Genomic DNA, 20,155 nt, shown 5'->3' on the forward strand with positions numbered 1-20,155 from the left:
AATATTGATTTTAAGTTTGCATCTCCACTATTTTCACCCTACATATTGTGTTTAAAACTACACTTTTTCATGTGAGAATTAGTTGCTAAACCAATACATTTAAATAACAATAATCACAAATGACAACGACTTATTAGAATCATAATTCAAAACATCTTTATATATGAATAACATTTTTTTTTTTTAAAAAAAGTTGTTTTAGATTGTATATGACTTATTTTAAGGATTTATCTTCGAGAAAAAAATGTTGAAAAAGGTTGGAGTATTTAGTAACAAATAACCGACAAAACTTTTGAAAAATCAAATTTATGAAATAAGTTAGTTTGATAGAAACACCCGAGTAACAAATTTTTATTAAAAAAATGATCTTTTTTAGTCTTTGTTGGTTAATCTCTCCTCTACTTTGTATTCTATATAAAATTAACAAAATACCATTACTAATTCCCTACCTCACTTCTTCCATCAATGGTTGTTGTTTGCTACCACCACCCTTCACTAGCCACCTTCGACCACAACCATTACTTCTAATGATCAACTAAAACAACCACCATTATGGTGACCACTTATGACCATCAACTTTTTGTCGATCATCTTCATGGTCACCTCTGGTAACCAACTTCAATGACTACCTTCGATGAACACAACTTTAATCACTAGTTTTGTTGACAAGTACATCGATTCTCTCGAATGAAGGACTCTAACAACTAACTCATGACTAATTAGATGAGTCATATGCTAAAAATTTTGATTAATGAAAATTTTGAAAAATGCAAAATTAAAATTATTAATTCATCGTTTTCATTAAAAAAAAATTACTTCACAATATTTAGTAAACATTTTTCTATAGAAATTGGACAATAATTATAAATACTCGAAGAATATAACAAACCAAACAAATCAGTGTGTAAAAATATTTTGGAGAAAAATGCAATCAAACATACAAGTGTTTTATTCTAACCCATATTTGTAAAAATTACATTACTCTAATAATAACGGAACATGCTTTGTTCTTTGTTCATCACCTTGAGATTTATGAGCATAATTTCAACTTTATGGTAAAGTTTAGCTTTTTTTTCAATTATAATGTTTAAGATTGTTACTTTTTCTTTATTAATGTAATTATGTATATATTATTTTTTTTTAACTATGACAACAAGCAGGTAATATTTCAATTAACTCCCTAAGGTAAAAACATTACACTTCAAAGTTAGGGTGAAAATAGAGAAAAATGGGTGGTAAAAAAAGAGAGGTAAAAACAAAATCAGCGGATAGGATTTGATTTTCTTCCCACTGGATCCTTACCGTCCACCTCCATACCCCATAAGATCCACCGGATTATTCCGCCACCGTCGGCAACCGCCCGCCACCCCAACTCGGCCGGACAGGTTCCGGCGGCGGCAACCGTCCCTGCGCCACCACCAACGACTTATAGATCTCAGTGATCATTTTCTCATCATACTCCTTCAACGTGCTCCTCCCGGCGCCACCCCAGATCCCATCACCACCGCCGCTGCCGCTGCCGCCACCGATGACCCTCGAGTTGGCAAATGCCAACATCGCTTTAACATAAGAATCCCTCAGCCAAAGAAGCAGTTTCTTCAGTGACGGCATTCGCCGGAAAAGCCTGAGCTTAGGGGAGATCTTGATCCGCCAAATCCGGCGGCGGCGCCTCCCTCCTCCGGCAGCCCCAAGTTGGGCTGTTTCCGTCCTATGGCCCACAGACGCAGCGAGCTTCCGGTAGCTTTTCCTCCTCAAATAGCGCCTAAGGCCATTGTAAACGCTCACCGAAACGCCTTCCATTGAAATCTACTAAATCCACAATTTTTGTGGAATGGGAGAGGGAGAAGTTTTTGAGTAATTTAAAGGGGAAATTAAAGAAAAAAAAAGGAAGAAAGAAATTGTAGGATGTAAATGGAGAGGAAGATAATAAATAATTGAGCTAAGTTTTTGAAATGGAATTAAATAATTTTGTTGGAGGGGGGGAGAAAGAAGATGGGGTGGTGATGCTCATAAATGGGGCAACAGGGGAAAGACTCTGTTTCTAACCTGTATTGTTTGCTTCCCAAATTGAATGAACCAATATGAAAAGGGTGGCTACATGTGACATCTAATTTGCCTTTTTATGTTATTTGCTTTTACATATGTATGGGTTATCATGTAATTAAACTAAACCAAAATCATTTAATTCTTAACCTTATATTTCCATATCTATTATCCAATATAGTCTCCTTAGCGTTGAAATGATTTGAATTTCAAAACGACAAATAATTAACATTTTACTTATGTATTATACTCGTGTTTGTTCTACATTTTTTCATCTCATTTCCTTCCTTACTTGTGCCCACCTTCGACCTTTCATCACCCGCTTTGATGAATACTCAAGCTTGCACTTTAGACCATTGATCGACCGTTCGTTACCCAACTTTGACACCCTAACAATATGAGGGAGGAATGTGAAGATTTGCTTGTCTTCTAGTATTTGGAAAGGAAAACAAGAAACAATAGTACCAACAAGAGGGATAGAAAAAGTCATTAACACAATCTAAGAGAGTATGTATGATATTTATTTACATATTCGGTTACCAAGATTTGAACTTTTGTCTTATTGTAAAGTTATTGATGTATATCTTATTCGATTTAAGATTTAACTCAACTAAGGTTTATAGTATTGATAGTTGAAGTCAATGTGTTGAGAATATAGGATTATGTTTTGTCAAGCTTATGTTCTTTATTTCATAGTAAACCTCGTTTAAATTGTTTCACGATTGTTCACACGTTTTCCATGAAATATTAATTTGATTTTTAAGACAAAAATTAGGCACAAAAGTAAACAACTTTTACATATAATGATAAAGTTGGTAATTTTGTTTACAAAGTAACTAAACGTAAACATAAAGAGACCAATACCTAAATTTGATAAAGTTTTTAGAAAGAAACTAAAATAGAAAAAGTAATTCACATTACCTCTTTCACTGCAAAGAATTAATACTACATATAAACGATAATAACAATAAATATAATATTTAAGAGGAAATTTAGTTTTAATGTTAATTTCTTTATTTAAAACTAGTTAAATAATAATATTATTATATGTTTCTAATTTTATTTTATTTTTTTTTTTATAAAAAAAAGGTCTAATATTTAATAATAAAACGTCCTGAGTTGTAAAAAGACATACTTTAATTTGTTAAAAAAAAAAAAAAGACTTTATTAGTGGATAATAAATATTTTGAATCTAAGTTTCCAATTATAGAGTGAATTGAAACAATTATTGTAGATGGAAACCTCTTACACGAAAGTATAATTTAGGAGATGTGGTTGAAAATTAATTAGCCGTGTCGTGAGCAAGAGTTAGAAGCAATCATAATTGAGCCTTCAAAAAAATTATTCAATTTCAATTTTATATATATATATAGTTCATCATTTAAATTGCTATATAGCCATATTAAATTAAATTACAAACGGAAAGATATATTTTAACGGTTATAATTAAACCTAACCGGTGTAACTACGTAGTATATGTTATTGGTTAAATTATAAGTTACGTTTAATTAATTAATCTAAATTGTATAATTAACTCAACCTATATTTTATGTGTTGAGTTGGGTTTGTCGGATTGTATTGTTTCTTTTTAAACGATAGCTTTCAAAATTGATACACGATCTCAAGCCTTAAGTTGTATCGAAATTATATATATATATGAATTCGAACAAAAAGAAAAACCCAAAACTTTCAATTTAATTCAACCCATATTTTAAATTAATCCAATTCAAACCATATAATATGGGTTGGACGATAGTCCGAGTTATTTAGGTTGGACTAACATCTCTGAGAAATAATACGAGACAAAAATTAAAAATGAGTTACAATAAGTAGTATATTTTTCATTAATGGTTGGTGTGTGAATCAAACACTATATCCACATCCGTTGCATTTAATTTTATTTATGATTTAACGTGTTTGGTTGAAATGAAAGATATGTATATAGAAGTAAATGAAATGTTGTGACAGAATAGAGTACAAAGTTGTGTCACTATATACTGTTATATATAGATTTGTGGTCTTTATTTTATTATATGGTTTAACAAAAGTCTTCTCCATCGAGTTTCATGTTTTATATATATATATATATATATATATATATATATATATATATATATATATATATATATATATATATATATTCACATAAATTTTGGTTTTGCTTTCAACATGCCATCATGAATCACGTCCTTATAAATCACAACTTTTTCCCCAACCTAATTTCACTTTTGCCTTTGACCAAAACACATTTATTAAATTGCTAAATATTCTATAACATTTTTCAAATTAATTTTTAACAATTGTTCGAGTGACAATTTAGTTCATATATTTTGATTCGAAACGATTTACTTCATGAACATTTAATTTGTAACAATTTAGTCATTAAATTTTACTATATAATAATTTAGTTCTTGTATCTTAAAATTCCTAATAGTTTAGTCCCAATTGTTGAAATTAGTATGAAAATTTAATTAATGAGATTTTTATATAAATAAACTGTTAAACCAATTAAACATTGGATAATTTTACAAAATCCATATTCTACATCATAAAACAATAAAAATTAACTTCAAATTTTAATGGTTTTTTTCAAGTTGGGTTTTTATAATATAATGATATTTTTTATTGTATTATTTCGTGTGTTGATATACTTAAATTAGATCATGTTTTAAAACTAAATTACAACCTTTCTAAACTTTAGGATTAATATATATATATATATATAAAAACATATATTTACTCTAACAAAACAGCCCATTTACTGTATTTAATTACATACTTTGATCTGTCTATAATTTTTAATTTGTGTTAGTTGTTAGTTTATGTGAGCAGATGAGAGCAATAATATTGAAAGAGACCAAATAGGGTTTTTGGGTTAAAGAGGAGAAATGGTTTTGTAGAAACGTCATATCTTTTTTTTTCTTTCTCTTTTTCAATGAAAACATTTTAAATACCCTTTCTTTTCTTCTCCTTCCTCCTTCCTCAATGAAAAAAAAAGAGAGAGAGAGAGAAAGATATCGAAAGTTCACATTAATTTGCAACTACGTTTAGTCTTATACAATTGATATAAGAGGTGATGAAGTGATATATATTTGATAACATCTACCCTCTCATTTTAGAAGAATTTAATCAAAACTCCATTGTGATATATACTGTGCTTTCATGTCATTAATTATTATAGCTTCATGTGTTATCAATTTTATAATAATAATAGAGTTGACTTCTTAATTAATTGTCACTACATCAGTAATCTTCTCCAAGTCTTGGTTTATGGGTAGTTTAGATATATTAATATATAGAATTTCATTTCATTTTTTAAAAAATTAAAGGTCTACTTTCTAAACTTTAGATGGAAAAGTAACCATTTTATTTATTGGTTATTTTGTAGTTCACTTTTTTTCTTCCATTATTGGAAAAATATCCCCTCATCAAAAGTGACAAGATAATGGGAATAAAGAATTGCAAAATCATTATGAATTTAAGATAATATTATATAAACATTCAACATTAGTTGGTTCATATAATCATTTAGTTTAATCACACTTTAGAATTTAAAAATTAAGTTTATAAATACATTTTCTAACTTTTATTTCTCTGCCTTCCTTATTTTAAAGAAACTAACTAAGCTAAAAATCGAAAGAAAAATTATTTTGTAAAGTTCGTCTTTTCAACTTTGAAAACGGTAGATTTAATTTTAAACGACTTTGATTTTTAAAAATTTGTACTTGTTTTCTCACGATTACTTTGTCTAAGAATTCTATATTTTTTTAAGAAAACTATTTGAATACTTAGCCAACTTTTTTTTTAAAAAATCACTTTTTAATTTTTAAAATTGAACTTAGTTTTTTAAAAACAATAAATGAAAGTGATGTTGATGTACTTTTTTTTTTAAAATAACAAAAAATAAAAAATGGAATTAATGAATGTTGTTTGTGTTTTGATTGAGTTGTGAAGTGGGAGAGGGAGAGGGAAAGGGAAAGGGAGGATTCATTCAATATTTTATGAAGTAGTAATGTAGAGGTGAAAAAAATGGACAAAAATGGGATGAGGAAAAAGCCAAATAGTTAAAGACCCAAAATGTTCCAACCCAAGTGGGGGTTTTTGGAATTTTGGAATTTAGGAATACTCTTATCCTAAAAGAAAGCTACCAACCACTAAAGGCACATGGGAGGGATATAATCATCCAAAATGCTCAAGTTTTGGTGCCAAACTAATGGCATTAATTGCTTTATATTCTCTCTATTTCTTCAACCTCTCCCTAACTTATCTTCTTTTTCTCTAACAAACACTTCCCTTCTACTCAAAGAAATCCCCCTTTTCAATGCAACTTCAAGAGAAATAGAAAGCAATAAGACCCTACGTTATAACTACAATTTCAGAATCTCTACTTTTTCAAAAGAAGTCGTAGAATCATATCATTTTATGTGTAAAAAGAAAATGTTTAACCTCTAATCCTTTATGTTTATGATAATGATCGATTAGAGAAAACGATATCGTAAGTTTGCATGTAATAATAAGGAGAGTTATAGATACAAATATATAAAAAGTTTGTCACATGACAACTTGTGATTCCCACAACTACTTAGACCCATGATCTATAGAAAATTCACACTTGAAAGTGAGTTTCTTCTCTTGTGTAGATCAAAAGTTTAAGGACTAAAAAAATGGTAGAAATAGCAAAGCTTTCTAAGTAACTTGCAAAAGTGCTTAAAGTACATTATTACAATTTTTCTCCCACATTTGTTGTTGTCGTTTAGATGGGTGAGTTTTGTTAACTATACTTACAAGAAGAAAATTTACTCGATATGCAAACATTTTTCATCTTCCTCTTCAAAATCAGATTGATGAATATTAATGATATGTAATTGATATGTTACTTCTTGTTCTTCAATTTTACTTTCATATTTGCTGTGGTTTGAAGAAATAACTGAATCTAGAAACTAAATCAATAGGTTCATACAAGACATGTTAGATGAATATAACTCGATTGATACGATATGTTTGTATTATCTATTTCAACTTTAGAGATCGATTGATCTCCACCCAATTGTTGTAAAAAAGACAAAATTATTAAGCTGTTTATGAAAAAGAAATTAATGGATATTATTAGATAGATTTGAGATATCTCAAGAGGAATTCAAAATACATTAGCTTTTTTCTTTCCATAGAATACATTGCTAATTGAATTAAAATATCTAAGCTCCCAAGAAAATATTCAAAGAAATTAAAATAAAGAATCATCAGTAATACGTCTTAATTTGTAAATACATAATTAGTCTACAAACTAATTTTCTCAATTTGACTACGCCCTTCTTCTTCTTCTTCATCTGATCTCCCCTTCATCCTCTTTCTTCTTTATTCAATGGATCGAAGAAAAATTTAAAAATAATTCAAACCCATTTCTCAAATCTCTGTCGACAATGGAGAATTCACCTTATTTTTCAAAAGCAGAGGATGATTATTAAGAAAGGCAGAGGCAAAAGTTTCCATGAAAAGGGAATGGATTTGGGAGAAGCAGAGGGGGGAGAGTAATAATAGTAAGGAAAATACGGTAAAATTGGATTCGGTGGCGGCGGAGCAATGCCTGGAAATTGGCCACCGTCGGACGGAGGGTACGGCTGGACAGAGGACGGCGGCGGCGGAGAAGGGTAGACGCATGCATCGCAGGAGGGAGGCGAGGGAGGAGGAGGGCATTGAGAAGTAGGGAGTGGCGGTGGGGGAGATGGAGGCGGAGGCGGAGAGGGCGGGGGAGGGCATTCCACGACCGGCGGAGGAGGCGGCGGCGGCGGGAGTTGACATGGGTTGTCACAAGCTGAGCACATGGAACAGCCGACCTGATCCTTGGCCACGGCGGAGGCGGAAGAAAGGAGGGAAAATTTGGGAAGTGAGAAGAGGAAGAAAGTGAGGAAAATGGAGATGAAATTCGCCATTGATGTGAACTGGAAGCTAGACGATCAAATGGTGGAGGAAATTGGAATATAAAGGTAGAGAATTTAGGGGAATGCTCATGTTAGCTCTCTCCATTTTAAGTCTTTGTTTAATCATGTGTGTTTATACTAATATACCTCCCCCTTATATTAATATATGTTGGATCAAATAATATCTCATATGCCTTTTCATATGTTAATTAAACTTTTGAATCTCCTATCGATTACAAAATAAAATATAAAATTAAAAGATTTTATAAAAAAAACTTGAGAGTTTCAAAATGTTACCCAAATTCCTACCAATTAAAAAAGATCAAAACGTTTTAATTAACTAATTTTTTTAGTTTAAGATGATATAAGCATGAGATAAGTTTCCATAGATTGAATATTGAGTAGGGAATTTTACTTAACTAGAAGTACGGAAAGGGTAATTAAACTTAGATGCAAAGTTGAAATTGAGGGGGGAGAGCATGTGCATGGGCGAGTGCACCATGCATGGAGTTTGGCAAGTGATCTACCTTCTACGCAACCATTCATTCATCATCATCAAAACATGGGAAAGCCAAATATTTCAAGTATGAAATTAGGACATTGTTTGGTGCACCACCCGCTACAACCTAGTGAATGGATCATTAATATTATTAAAATCATTGAAGTAGCCTACAATAATAACTCATTTCCTAGTTACTAACTTTTTTTTTTCCACTAATGACGTTGAATTCACATGACATAACTGATTTTCCATTCACTTCGCAAACTAAGTAGTAGAATTGCTATTATATGGGTATTAACTTCCAAAATTTTCCTTTTTAACTAACTACACGAATTTGAAGCGTAAATTCCATAATAGACCCAAATCTAAGGTCTCAATCCACCATTATGTCCTTAATTTGCTGTTGGGGAATCAACTTGTTGTCGGACATCGGTTGAGAATCGGAATCAGGTTTAAGACGTTGGGTATAAAGGCACCGTGCCACCTATTCCCATTAACTCCACCCTTTTCCGGCTTTCCAGCTATCAACAACAACAAATTATGGAGGTTCGATTCCTAGTAGGGTCACCAACATAAATACCTGTATTTTTAGGGGAGAGAGTCTTTCTAAATGTATACATATATATATGTATATACAAAAATTTCAATTTTTCATAGTTTTTTTTTTTTTTTTTTTTTTTTTTTTTTTTTTTTTTTGCTAAGTTCACTCATATACTTGTAAACCCAACTTCTTAGATCAATACTTCACCGCATGTTGCAACCATTTATTAATTTTAAACCCACTCTACATTTAGAAGTCTTCACCACGCAATGCCCTAAGAACTCTCGACTGTGGAGCATCAGGATCTCCACGCATTGCATTTTGTTTCCATATCTCCGTTGCTCTTCGGAGCGAATCGTCCACCGTATCCACCTGCTCTGGCAACCACCCAATCACAGTCTTTCCGTCCCCATAGTCCGCCGTCCCGTCCGTCGCTCTGGTTATCGGCTTACGAGTATCCACGAACTCGATCTCTGCCAACGGAGACGCCTTGTGGTGCTTGTAATAATCTCTGTTGTCTTCTATTTCTTCTATTTCTTCTTCTTCTTCTTCTTTATCTTTCATTTCAGTCGTTCTGCTTTCTTTCCCCTCCTCCAGAGGCCCGCCGTAGACGCCGATACAGCTCACGTCGTCGATCGCTACACTGTGGGCTCTCTTTTGTTGAGTAATGGGCTTCGAGGCCTGGCCCACTACTGTGGTCTCTAAACGAGGGGAGGAGGCGTGTTGGGCTTTGGATGGCCCAAATGGTCCATTTGAATCTCCTTGTTTGGGGTCGTCCCTCCCTTCGTAATTGGCTTTCGCATTATCTGGTTCTAAATTGTCTTGTGATCTCTACAAAATCAAATTGGTAATCGAAGTTAATATTATAGCAGTTCCCTCAAAGCGTTACCGGCCAAAAGATATATGCTAAGAGAGAGAGAGAGAGAGAGAGAGAAGCAATATACCTCCGGTTCACCGGATAAAACGGAGGGGTCGTTCTCGTCGTCGTCGTTGGCGTGAACGGAAGGGTCAGCAGTACGACCTGTTGTCAGACCACCACGGCGGAGACCTTGGAATTGGGTCACCCACAAGGCCCAATTGGATCTCGGTGCGATCGCTCTCAGTCTCGATTGCATCCTTCCACTTCGTTTCCAAATGTTGGTATCCGGCGGCGATGTCTTAAAAAGGAAAAATACAAGGAGTTTCTAGAGATGAGACTGAGAAGATAACACGTGGGCATTTCGGGTTACGTGGCATGTACAGAACAGCAGACACGTGTAGTTGTGAGTGGTAAGTTCTCGTTTATTCTAATTTTGTTTTCAATGTTATCTTTGTTTTTGTGTTGTCGAGATGCGCCTAGAACGATGGGGAACGATCTTCACAACTCAACAAACTCCCATCCCTTCATACCTTGAAAAGCGCTTACTTTCTTTTTTGCCTTTTTGTTCCTTTAACCTTATGAGTAGTAATATTGTAATTCGACTTTGAGTTTTATCTTTGTCGAGGTTGGTGAGAGAGCTACTTCTATAAGTTTTACGAGTCACTAATATATAAATTTTTAGGACATTTTATGTGATTCTAATTTTAGTATAATAATAACATGAAGTGAGAGTCAAAGAGTGAAAGAAGAGATTTGTACTAAGTGGGAACAACAATGGGGAATTGAATTTCTCTCAAATGGACAAGATAAATAAACAAAAACAGTATACTAATAAAATTCACTTTGACCTTTTCTGTAGAAGACTATACGACTAAGAATAAAAGTATATACTTTTTTTCAAAATTATTTTAGACCACCTCGAAAATCTGTTTTCAAACAAAATGAAGGGGAGACAAAATGTGTAAATTTCCCGAAAGTGGTAGCTATATGAGCCTATGATACGTAGCCGGAAGATAAAGCCATAAGAAGCATCGCGGCCGTTTGTTCTTCTTCTCCGATTGACTCTGCAACTCCATTATCCTCCATCGCCGTCGTGGGTCGTCTGTGAACCATTATCTCTCTCCCTAATCTCACTACTCTTAATTTCAATGATCCTCCTCCTCCCATTTTCTTCCCTTTTCCCATCTTATTATTGTTGTTGTTGTTGTTGTTGTTGTTGTTATTCACTTCCCCATCATTATTGCTATTCATCTTCATCTTCCTGTATCGAATCCCACATGCATTGCACAACGACTGTCAAACAACCAAACTTAAAAAATTAATGGAGGATTTGCAAATAGAGCAAAATGAACTAAATTAAAATATTTATAAAATATATAAAAGATGTATAATTGTTATTGATATTAGTTTCGATTTTAGAGGTAATAACAGTAGTAAATATGAACATTGTCAAAAATTAGCATAGTTCTGTAATATATATCAAATATTACAAAATAAATATGGTACAAAAATTATAAAATGAAACGAGTTCATCAATTAACTAATGAGTAATAGTTTGTATTCAACCAATTCAGTGACTCACTATAATTAGTTCTAAAACGAAAATAAATATCGAAAATATAGAAATTTGAAAAGAGAAGAACGTTTAATTACCCTTGGCCCCGCCGGACCGGCTCTCCAGAGAGGGGTTCTGGTGGCACGACAATGAACGCAAGCTCTCTGTTTCTCCGCCTCCAATTCGAACAGACCCTGTTCCGAAACGGCGGTCATTAGAGATGGGTTGAAGGTGGAAGGAGAGTGATCGGCGGCGCGGTTCATGAGGAAGGCCATGATCAAAGAATCACCAATTACTTCACCTTTGAGCATCAAAACAGAATCTTCTGAAGTGCTGTGTTTATATGAAATGAGGAGGTGGAGGAGGAGGAGGACGAAAGGTGTAGTGACGGTTATGCCCTTTATGCTTCTAACCACAATTGGGAAGTTGGTTTCTTTAATGTGCTTGCCTTATTAGTTATTAGTATATTCATAAATCACTTCTTTTTGTTCCAAATATAATCAAATTACATAATAAAATGTTTAAAGTAATAGATTTGGTTGTACTCTCAATCTTAAAAAAAAAAAAAAAAAAAATAGAAATGATTGATTAATATGTTAGATACTTGTTAGACATAAGATTAAAAGAACAAATTTGTTACAAGTTTAGAGGATAGGAAATATAATTTTTGAATTATAAAATACTGGCTAAGCATTTGGGTCACTACTACTCTATAAAAATGAGGAAACTTTAATCTAGTTTGTTTGTTTGGATTATTTGGTGTACTTATCTATTTGAAATGGCACCTATATTGGTAGGTTTAATTTAGTGTACCTTATCTTGTTGAGGGTACCAAGATTTAATAAGGACTATTGGCTGACTCACTTCAAGTGTCATTTTCATGATTGATACTATATTTGTTTATTTGAAAATCAGTCCATCAATATCTCTAAGCAAGTTTCAACAAAACTTATATGTTAACTATCAAAATAACATTAATAATGATAGATTGACCTAGTGGTTATTACATATCTTTGTTGCTAGCTAGACTTTGCACTCTATGCTACATTATCCTTTTTTCTTTAAAAGAAAAGTGAATTTAAATGGATATTTAGATAGAGGTAGCAATCTATATTGCGAGAGAAACAAAATCGACAAATAAAGAAAACGTGAAGAATATAAACAATAAAAATCGATAAAAAAAAAAAAAGATTCATTAATAGTGTGCTTGCAACATTTGCTAATCGAAGAAGAGTGAAATTTATTGTTAGAGACAAAAGTATTAATAGAGACACCGATGGAATGGTATCTGAAGATACATAATTAAAACCTTATAATACCAAATAACAAATTCTAAGACGGTAAGACGGAAAGAAAATGGTGGATTTGGAAGTGGGAGGCAAATGCAGTGTTATGGGTTGAATTTCCTCCAAAATGTTTTAATGAAGAAGGGATGTCTCAATAGTCAAAATCCCCTTTGAGGCGCACTAATTTGACAACAAAAAGGTCAGTTTTTTGGTGAGTTTTCTTCAGATTCTGTCTAATTTTCTTCACAACCAACAAACACAAACACAATTCTATGGGTTGAGGATAGAGTTGTTTAGGAAATTTTGTTTTTAACGATTGAAATGGTAGTTTGTATCAAAGTTTCTGATAAGGATATAACCGTTAAAATGGGTCGGTTTGAAGTGTGATGATATATTGCAGAGGATTGGGCAATGGAAGAAGATAAGAAACTGTCGTGTGTAGCTAAGAGATTCCTCCCTTCACCAATTCAGCAACTCTCTCTTCTTGCTCAACAATGCAACGCTATAAATCTCGCTGAAGGATTTCCAGATTTTCCAGCTCCCCTCGCCCTGAAAAACGCTGCCGTTTCCGCCATTAATTCCGATTTCAACCAGTACAGGTGAGGTTACCTTCATGCTCAGTAACTTCTTTACTCACCCATTACCTTTCTTCATGTTTATCCAATTTCTAGTTTCAATACCTGCAAATTTGTATGTTTGTTACTGCAATTTGTCTTCTTAATCAATGTACTAAACCTAGTTTTGGAACACAAGGCATGTTCAGGGGGTATGTGACGAACTGGCCAAGGTAGTTAAGAAAACTCATGGGTTGAATGTTAACCCTCTTACTGATTTTTCTATTTGCTGTGGTCAAACTGAGGCATTTGCTGCTGCTGTATTTTCTGGTACATTTCTTCATTCTTATTCAATTCCATTGTCTTCAAACATTCGATAGTTTTATAATTTTAATATCTTCTGATTTGAAAATTTGATAGTGATAAACCCTGGTGATGAAGTTGTAATTTTCGATCCATCGTTCGACACATATGCAAATGTTGTATCCATTGCTGGAGGAATTCCTGTATGTTACTGTCTTTCTCGTTAACAAATGTTTGAAAATTGATTCTTCTGATTCTCCAACTGATTTTGAATTCAAAACGAACAGGTATATGTATCACTCGATCCACCTAAGTGGACTCTTGACACAAATAAATTTTTGAAGTCCTTTACGGATAGAACAAAGGCTATAGTATTGAACAGGTAAGACTTTCATGTGCATGTCTTGATATCATTTCAATTTCTTGTGTGAGATAGATGATGATTGGACAATCATGTCAATATTCATCAACAATAAGATACTAAGCAAGGAATTTCTGTTTGTATCAAATGAAAGATGAATGAGGTGGTTGGTTCTTTTCTTCCTGAAACTTCTGGTGAGTTATTTAATATGATGATTAACAATTTGCACTCGTGGGTTTTCAGTCCTCACAATCCAACAGGAAAAGTTTTCTCCAAAGATGAACTTGATGCAATTGCGGGAGCATGCTGTGCCAATGATTGCTTAGCCATAACAGATGAAGTATGACAACCTTGTGTTTCATTAATTATTCATTGAATACCATCTCACTGAGCCAGAGACTTTTCTTGCTTATCTTGAAACACTTTTCTTTTCCAATATGTCGTTTGACAGGTTTATGAGTATATAACATTTGGCGATGCAAAACATGTATCTCTTGCCTCACTTCCAGGAATGCAGGAGAGGACAATCATCACATCTTCACTGTCTAAAACATTTTCTGTTACAGGTTACTTCTAGATTTCGTACTTAAAACCTGTGCAGTCAATGAATTTAGTAGTTTTATTTAGCATAAAAACTGTGGAGATGGAGTCGAACCTTCGACCATTAAGAAGGAAGCTCATACTAATAACTCCTGAGCTAAGAAGCTCATTTTGCAATTTAGAAGTTTTCATGTCAAATTTAGAACCAGAAAACTCTTTCTGCCCAATAAAGTGACCAGGTATTGTTTAACTGATATGTAGCCATTGTTTCGCCTTGCTGTTTCCTATAATTTAGGTTGGAGAGTTGGTTGGGCAATTGCTCCTGCTTTTATTGCCTCTGCAATAAGAAACATTCATGTTAGAATTACAGACAGTGCTCCTGCTCCTTTCCAGGAAGCTGCCTTGATTGCATTGCGAAGTCCTCCAGAATATTTCGAGTCACTACGACGAGTAGGATATAGTTATCAAAGCCAAGAATCTTTCCTTTTGTTTTGTGAAATTGATTGCTATAAACTCAATTCAATTGAACTGAAATCTCAGAAACCATCTTCTGTTTTCTCTGTTCAATTCATGGATTACGTTTTTTGGCATGCAGGACTACGAATCGAAAAGAGACTTTATCGTTAAGTTGCTTGTTGATATTGGATTTCAAGTCCAATTTGAGCCTCAAGGCTCTTTTTTTTTATTTGTAGAACTCCCCAAAAGTTGCACACTCACTGATGTACATGTCTCAACTTACTCTGCTGAGAATAAAGTTTGACTGGCCATTGTATTTAAGTGAAATGACTTTGTTTTATGATTGATTACTTACAGGTTGATTGTGTTGAAGAAATGATAAAACAAGTCGGAGTGGTGGCGGTGCCGGGATGTGGATTCTTTCAAACGGATTCATCGAGAGAGAAGGGCGTCGACAAAGATTATAGCTATCAAAATAGATATATCAGGTTTGCTTTCTGTAAAAGTCATGCCACTTTGACTTCTGCTGCACAAAAACTCAATGAAGCAAATTTTGAGTTTCTCAAGATGCATTGATTGATTCCAGTGAGCAAGGTGGTTGTTAGTTTGCATGAAATAGAACATTGGAATGAATAAGGCCGTTTCAACGTGGCTGTCTCGTAATAATGATGGGATGTGAATTAAAAAACTTAAGATATTCTATCCATTTTCTAGGGAAGAGAGTTTGTTTTCCCAATTCTTTAGGAAAGCAAATGGGCTTGTATAAGTAGCCCAAGAACATGTTGCAAAGATTGTGAGCCTATAAGGCATATATTTATGATGATTAGGGATTGTTTAACAACAGTTTCTTTCTTCACTTCACTTCACTCTCTTCACATACTTTGAAATGTTTTTTTATAGTGTTACACTGTTACCTAGCACTTTCTTTTCCTTCTTTTCTAAATAACCAAAAAATTAATTTGTTTAAATTACATGCTTATTTTCAAATTTGTGGTTGAGAAGTTTCTGAATTTTAAAATATGTTTAATGGATAAATCTTTTATGATTTCATTTGATAATGATCATTTGGTCTTTTTCATCATTGTTTGTCAAGATGGTCTCTCTTTTTATTATCTATGTTGTAAAGAGAAAAAAAAATGGTGTATTTCTAATTGATGATTTGAATGTTGTATCTTAGCATAAGATCATTTGAACTCTGGTAATTATGCTGGAAAATTGTAATCGAATTTTCAGTAGGGAGAATTTTGTCTATTGGGCTGAAATTTGGAGAGAACTTTAATAATGAGTAGTTAGTTTAGTTCTAAGTTTTTCTTTAATTTTATGGTCATGCTTACATGTAGTTGTATAGTATCGAACGCCAATGTCATTTTTTATGAAAGACGAATTTCTTTCTAACATGCTTCGTTCTCGATCCAAATATTTCATTTCCAAGCTAATTTAATTTGAAAAAACTTTTATTTGAATCTTGTCTTATTTTATAAAAATGATTATTAAAATTGCTCAACAATAGTCTAATTTAACCATCGTTATAATTTTTTTAACTAACTATAATAATTTCTATCGATTTATGTCGATACTTTTATAAACATAAATATTTTAAACCTTATATGTAATATATTTTTTTCAATTTACAATAGCTATCTATATAAATTTGAATTCCACAGATGAAAGGTACTGAATTATTGATGTAATTAAACTTATATATACATTTCATCCCTTTTATGCTTTTGAGTTGATTAATAGGTTAATATTGTCAACAAAATACTATAATTTAAGTTGACTTAGACATATATAGTTTTACCGACACGAAATATGATCTTATCAAATAAGAGGTCAAATATTCAAGTCTTTGATGTCGGTATGATAAACTTAAACACAGGAAAAGAACTTCGTGGAGCACATGAATCTGCATCCATATTCTTATTTTCCTCTTTATGAAAATGAATTGACATATGTCAGACCTTCCCACATGAACAAAGCTTGTAGAAACAAGTTTGTGTCAGAAAGTAGGGTTTCATACCATACCCATATGGTTTTATTTTTCTTAAACAAATGGATGTGACAAATATGTCCTTTTTAACCTATGCTAATACTTTTTTCTACCTCAACTACTTTCTCATACATATCCCCTCTGCAACATTATATTGTTTGCTCTAAAAAATCTACATTTGTCCACATTAACCATAATCTCTCTAACTCATTCTTGTTTTCTATATCTTTCAGAAAAACAAATAAAAAAAAACGTTTGTTTTTAACCACCAAATGACTTTTTTAGTCATATCAATAGAGATAAACGTTCTTACATATCTATCATAAAATTTTTAAATTAATATGAGACTTTATACCTACCTTATTATTGTTAACATTTTATGTCACATAGAAATTTGTTAAAAATTTAGATTCCTTTTGGTAACAATTCCGTTTTTTACTTTTGTTTTTGTTTCTCTAAAGTTAAGTCTATTTTATGTTTTACAATAATTTGCATCTTTCTAAAAATATTTTAAGAAAATTTTGAAAAACTACGCTTTTTAAGTTTTTATAATTAGTATATAAATAAGAAAGAAAGAAAGTTTAATTTAAAAGAAAAAATAAAATGGTTTGCAAATAGTTGAACTTTTGAACTAATCTGAGATAATTTAAAATCTTGTAATAACATTTAAATCCAAAACTATGTTCTAAATCACTGTCACCTTCCATTTTTATTGAAATGAATAGTTTCTTTAAACAAATAACAAAGTATACATTGAGCTAAACCAAGAAAACCAACAAAGAAATTAAGAGGAAAAGAAAAACTATATGAAACAGAATCATTTCAGTTTGATTTGATTTGTTTGGACTCTCCATCAATTATTTGGAATTTAAAATATTACTGGAATACAACTAAAAGAAAATCCAAGAATATTTAAAATAATCTCTAAAAAGAACAGAACAAGAAAATAAAAAGATATATAAAAGAAAAATATAGATTGTGAAAAAGAAAAAGAACAAACAGTAACATTTGTCACATAAAATTAAAGCAAAGGAATGAAAGAAAAGACATGAAGTTGAAAGCCCTTACAATGGTTGACCTTTAACATATACCAACAACCCATTTTTTCATTTCATTCATTCATTTGTGGCCAACTAATTACTTAGGGCCATATCCTTAGACACAATTTAATTACCCATCCTCTTTTCTTATATTGTCTTCTTCATCTTTCTAACATTAATTATTATAAACTTCTCTTTTTCTTGGTTAATTCTCTCCTTTTAATACATCCTAGGTTCAGTTTCAATGTTGTTTTTATCAAACAACTAAAGTTTAATCATCTTTCACTCCATTTGGATCATAATTAATCATTTAGCTTAACCAAATTGATCAAAACATCAATATCCGACGGTGGAGAAATATCGATACATTTAAACTTTTAAATTTCATAAATTTTAATTTTTTATCGATTATTCAAGTCGAACAAGGTAAAGAATTATTATTTCTAAACTAACTAAAAAGTTTACATGTGGGTTATATTATATGTGTTAAAAATCATTGGTTAAATAATTTTCACAAGAAAGGGAGGAATGATTTTAAGAAAAGGTAGGGGATGGGGGTGTCCCCCACAATTAGTCATATCATAGGTTAGTGAAAGGAAAGGCTTAAGATAAATAATGCATCCACCGCATGACATTGTTAGATTGTCCATTAAAAAGGGGCACATAAATCTTTGGTACCAAAATATTGTGTATGGTCACATAGTTATTTGTTGCAAAATCATTGGTTGCATTTTGCAACGTACACCTTACCATTACAAAAGCTACTACTTAACTTTGTTGTTTCATTTATATAAATATATGGTTTACAAGATATTATTTGATTATTTGTAAAACATTTCAAAAGTTAATTAATTGTCGTTAAAATACAAATCTAGAAAGCTTGAAATGTCGTGTGTTACAGTGACCTGAAATAAAGTTGATGCTAGGACACCATCTTGTAGGTTAACTTCTATGTTTTGTTATTCTTGATAATTAATTTAATTTTATTTTCAACCAAAATTCTAATAAATTATATATATGTTATGATGAAAGATTATTGATTATTGATATGGAAACTTTAATTAGAAATTTGAGAATTAGGAATCATTTGGTTAAACCAATAGGAACATAACAAAAATATCCTTTATATAACATATTTTGGAAAGGATAAAATTGAAAACAATAAAACTACATCAAAACTACTCAAGAAAACAGAAATAATAACTTTGAGCAATTGACACCTCAATACAAATAATATTATAATTTTAAAAGAATAAGATTATTGTACCAAAGCATTTCAAACACACAATCCATCTCTGATCTCTACCAATTTGATATCAATCTCTTATTCCATCCATCCATCCAACTTTTTTTGTTTAGAGAGAGAAAAATTGGGCATAGTAAAAGGATGACCATCGTTTGAATTTCTTTTATATGGTGGTCAACTGAAAACCAAATCGAAGTCCAATAGAAAGATAATATCAAGGGTTTGATTCTTTATCGGTTTAGGTTTATGTTAGTTTGGTCTTCGATTTTGAGTCCAATTCGATTTTTTTTTTAAATTGTTCGATTCTTTGTCGGTCTTAGGCATCGTCATAGTTTGCTTTTCTTTTTTTTTTTTGGTTACAGTCATAGTAAGTGATAATGGGGCAGGGCCAAGAAGGCAACCCACTAAAATAATTTGTCCTCACACAGCAAAAATTATTCTAATGAATGTGGAAGAGAGAATGATGGATTTGACACCATCATGACATTGGCAAAGGGATGAACTCCTTGCTTCCTTGTCTCCCTCCCTCCCTCCTTCCCTCCCTCCCTCTCATTTTGCTCTTTAGCTACTTCAATTCTTTCCTTTCTTTTCTTTTTCTTTCTATCTTGAAGTGACCTAATTTCGTGCAATTATTTCAAAGCTCTTACAATCATATTTTTGCTTCATTTTCAAGTTCCATAATGTATTTCCTATAAATAGTAATATTGTTTGAGTGCGGGTGACTATTACGCAAAAGAAAAAATGAAGGGATAGGAGACAAAATTATAACCTACGACTATAGGAAAAAAGACGAGATGTATTTACAAAGTTGTTATTCATTTAATTGTTAAATGAAATTAGTTCGATGAGCATCCTAATTCGTTAGACTTTTAGTTATTTTTTTCTTTATTCAACTTTGCATATCCTAAACGAACGACATTAATTATTACGGTGTATCTGTAACCTAGATGGAAACTTTATG

General features: G+C 32.1%; 4 protein-coding genes across 8 annotated transcripts; 1 reads left to right on the forward strand and 3 right to left on the reverse strand.

Annotated features, from left to right (window-relative positions):
* Window positions 1-926: 926 nt before the first annotated feature.
* On the reverse strand, window positions 927-2,090 carry LOC103492779 (uncharacterized). The gene has a single exon (XM_017045551.2). It carries the CDS (start codon window positions 1,798-1,800, stop codon window positions 1,336-1,338), a length of 465 nt encoding a protein of 154 aa, XP_016901040.1. The 5' UTR covers window positions 1,801-2,090; the 3' UTR covers window positions 927-1,335.
* Window positions 2,091-7,484: 5,394 nt separating this feature from the next.
* On the reverse strand, window positions 7,485-7,973 carry LOC127148616 (vegetative cell wall protein gp1-like). The gene has a single exon (XM_051082726.1). The coding sequence runs from the start codon at window positions 7,971-7,973 to the stop codon at window positions 7,485-7,487; it is 489 nt and encodes a 162-aa protein (XP_050938683.1).
* A 1,202-nt stretch (window positions 7,974-9,175) lies between these two features.
* LOC103492778 (uncharacterized) lies at window positions 9,176-10,119 on the reverse strand. Its single transcript, XM_008453294.3, has 2 exons — window positions 9,949-10,119; window positions 9,176-9,835 (listed from the first exon to the last, which is right to left on the reverse strand). The coding sequence occupies exons 1-2, from the start codon at window positions 10,117-10,119 to the stop codon at window positions 9,254-9,256; spliced, it is 753 nt and encodes a 250-aa protein (XP_008451516.1). The 3' UTR covers window positions 9,176-9,253.
* A 7-nt stretch (window positions 10,120-10,126) lies between these two features.
* On the forward strand, window positions 10,127-15,779 carry LOC103492776 (uncharacterized). Of its 5 annotated transcripts, none has more exons than XM_017045633.2 (10): window positions 10,127-10,273; window positions 13,105-13,303; window positions 13,458-13,588; window positions 13,679-13,764; window positions 13,849-13,943; window positions 14,166-14,262; window positions 14,374-14,488; window positions 14,758-14,912; window positions 15,058-15,183; window positions 15,276-15,779. In XM_017045633.2, exons 2-10 carry the CDS (start codon window positions 13,116-13,118, stop codon window positions 15,492-15,494), a joined length of 1,212 nt encoding a protein of 403 aa, XP_016901122.2. In that variant the 5' UTR covers window positions 10,127-10,273; window positions 13,105-13,115; the 3' UTR covers window positions 15,495-15,779. The 5 variants fall into 5 exon arrangements, with proteins under 5 accessions (XP_016901122.2, XP_050943474.1, XP_050943487.1 ...); XM_051087517.1 differs by lacking the exon at window positions 10,127-10,273 and adding an exon at window positions 11,650-11,797; XM_051087530.1 differs by lacking the exon at window positions 10,127-10,273 and adding an exon at window positions 12,292-12,915.
* The last annotated feature ends 4,376 nt before the right edge of the window (window positions 15,780-20,155 follow it).

Source organism: Cucumis melo, chromosome 1 (assembly GCF_025177605.1).
Source record: "Cucumis melo cultivar AY chromosome 1, USDA_Cmelo_AY_1.0, whole genome shotgun sequence".
Taxonomy (NCBI): domain Eukaryota; kingdom Viridiplantae; phylum Streptophyta; class Magnoliopsida; order Cucurbitales; family Cucurbitaceae; genus Cucumis; species Cucumis melo.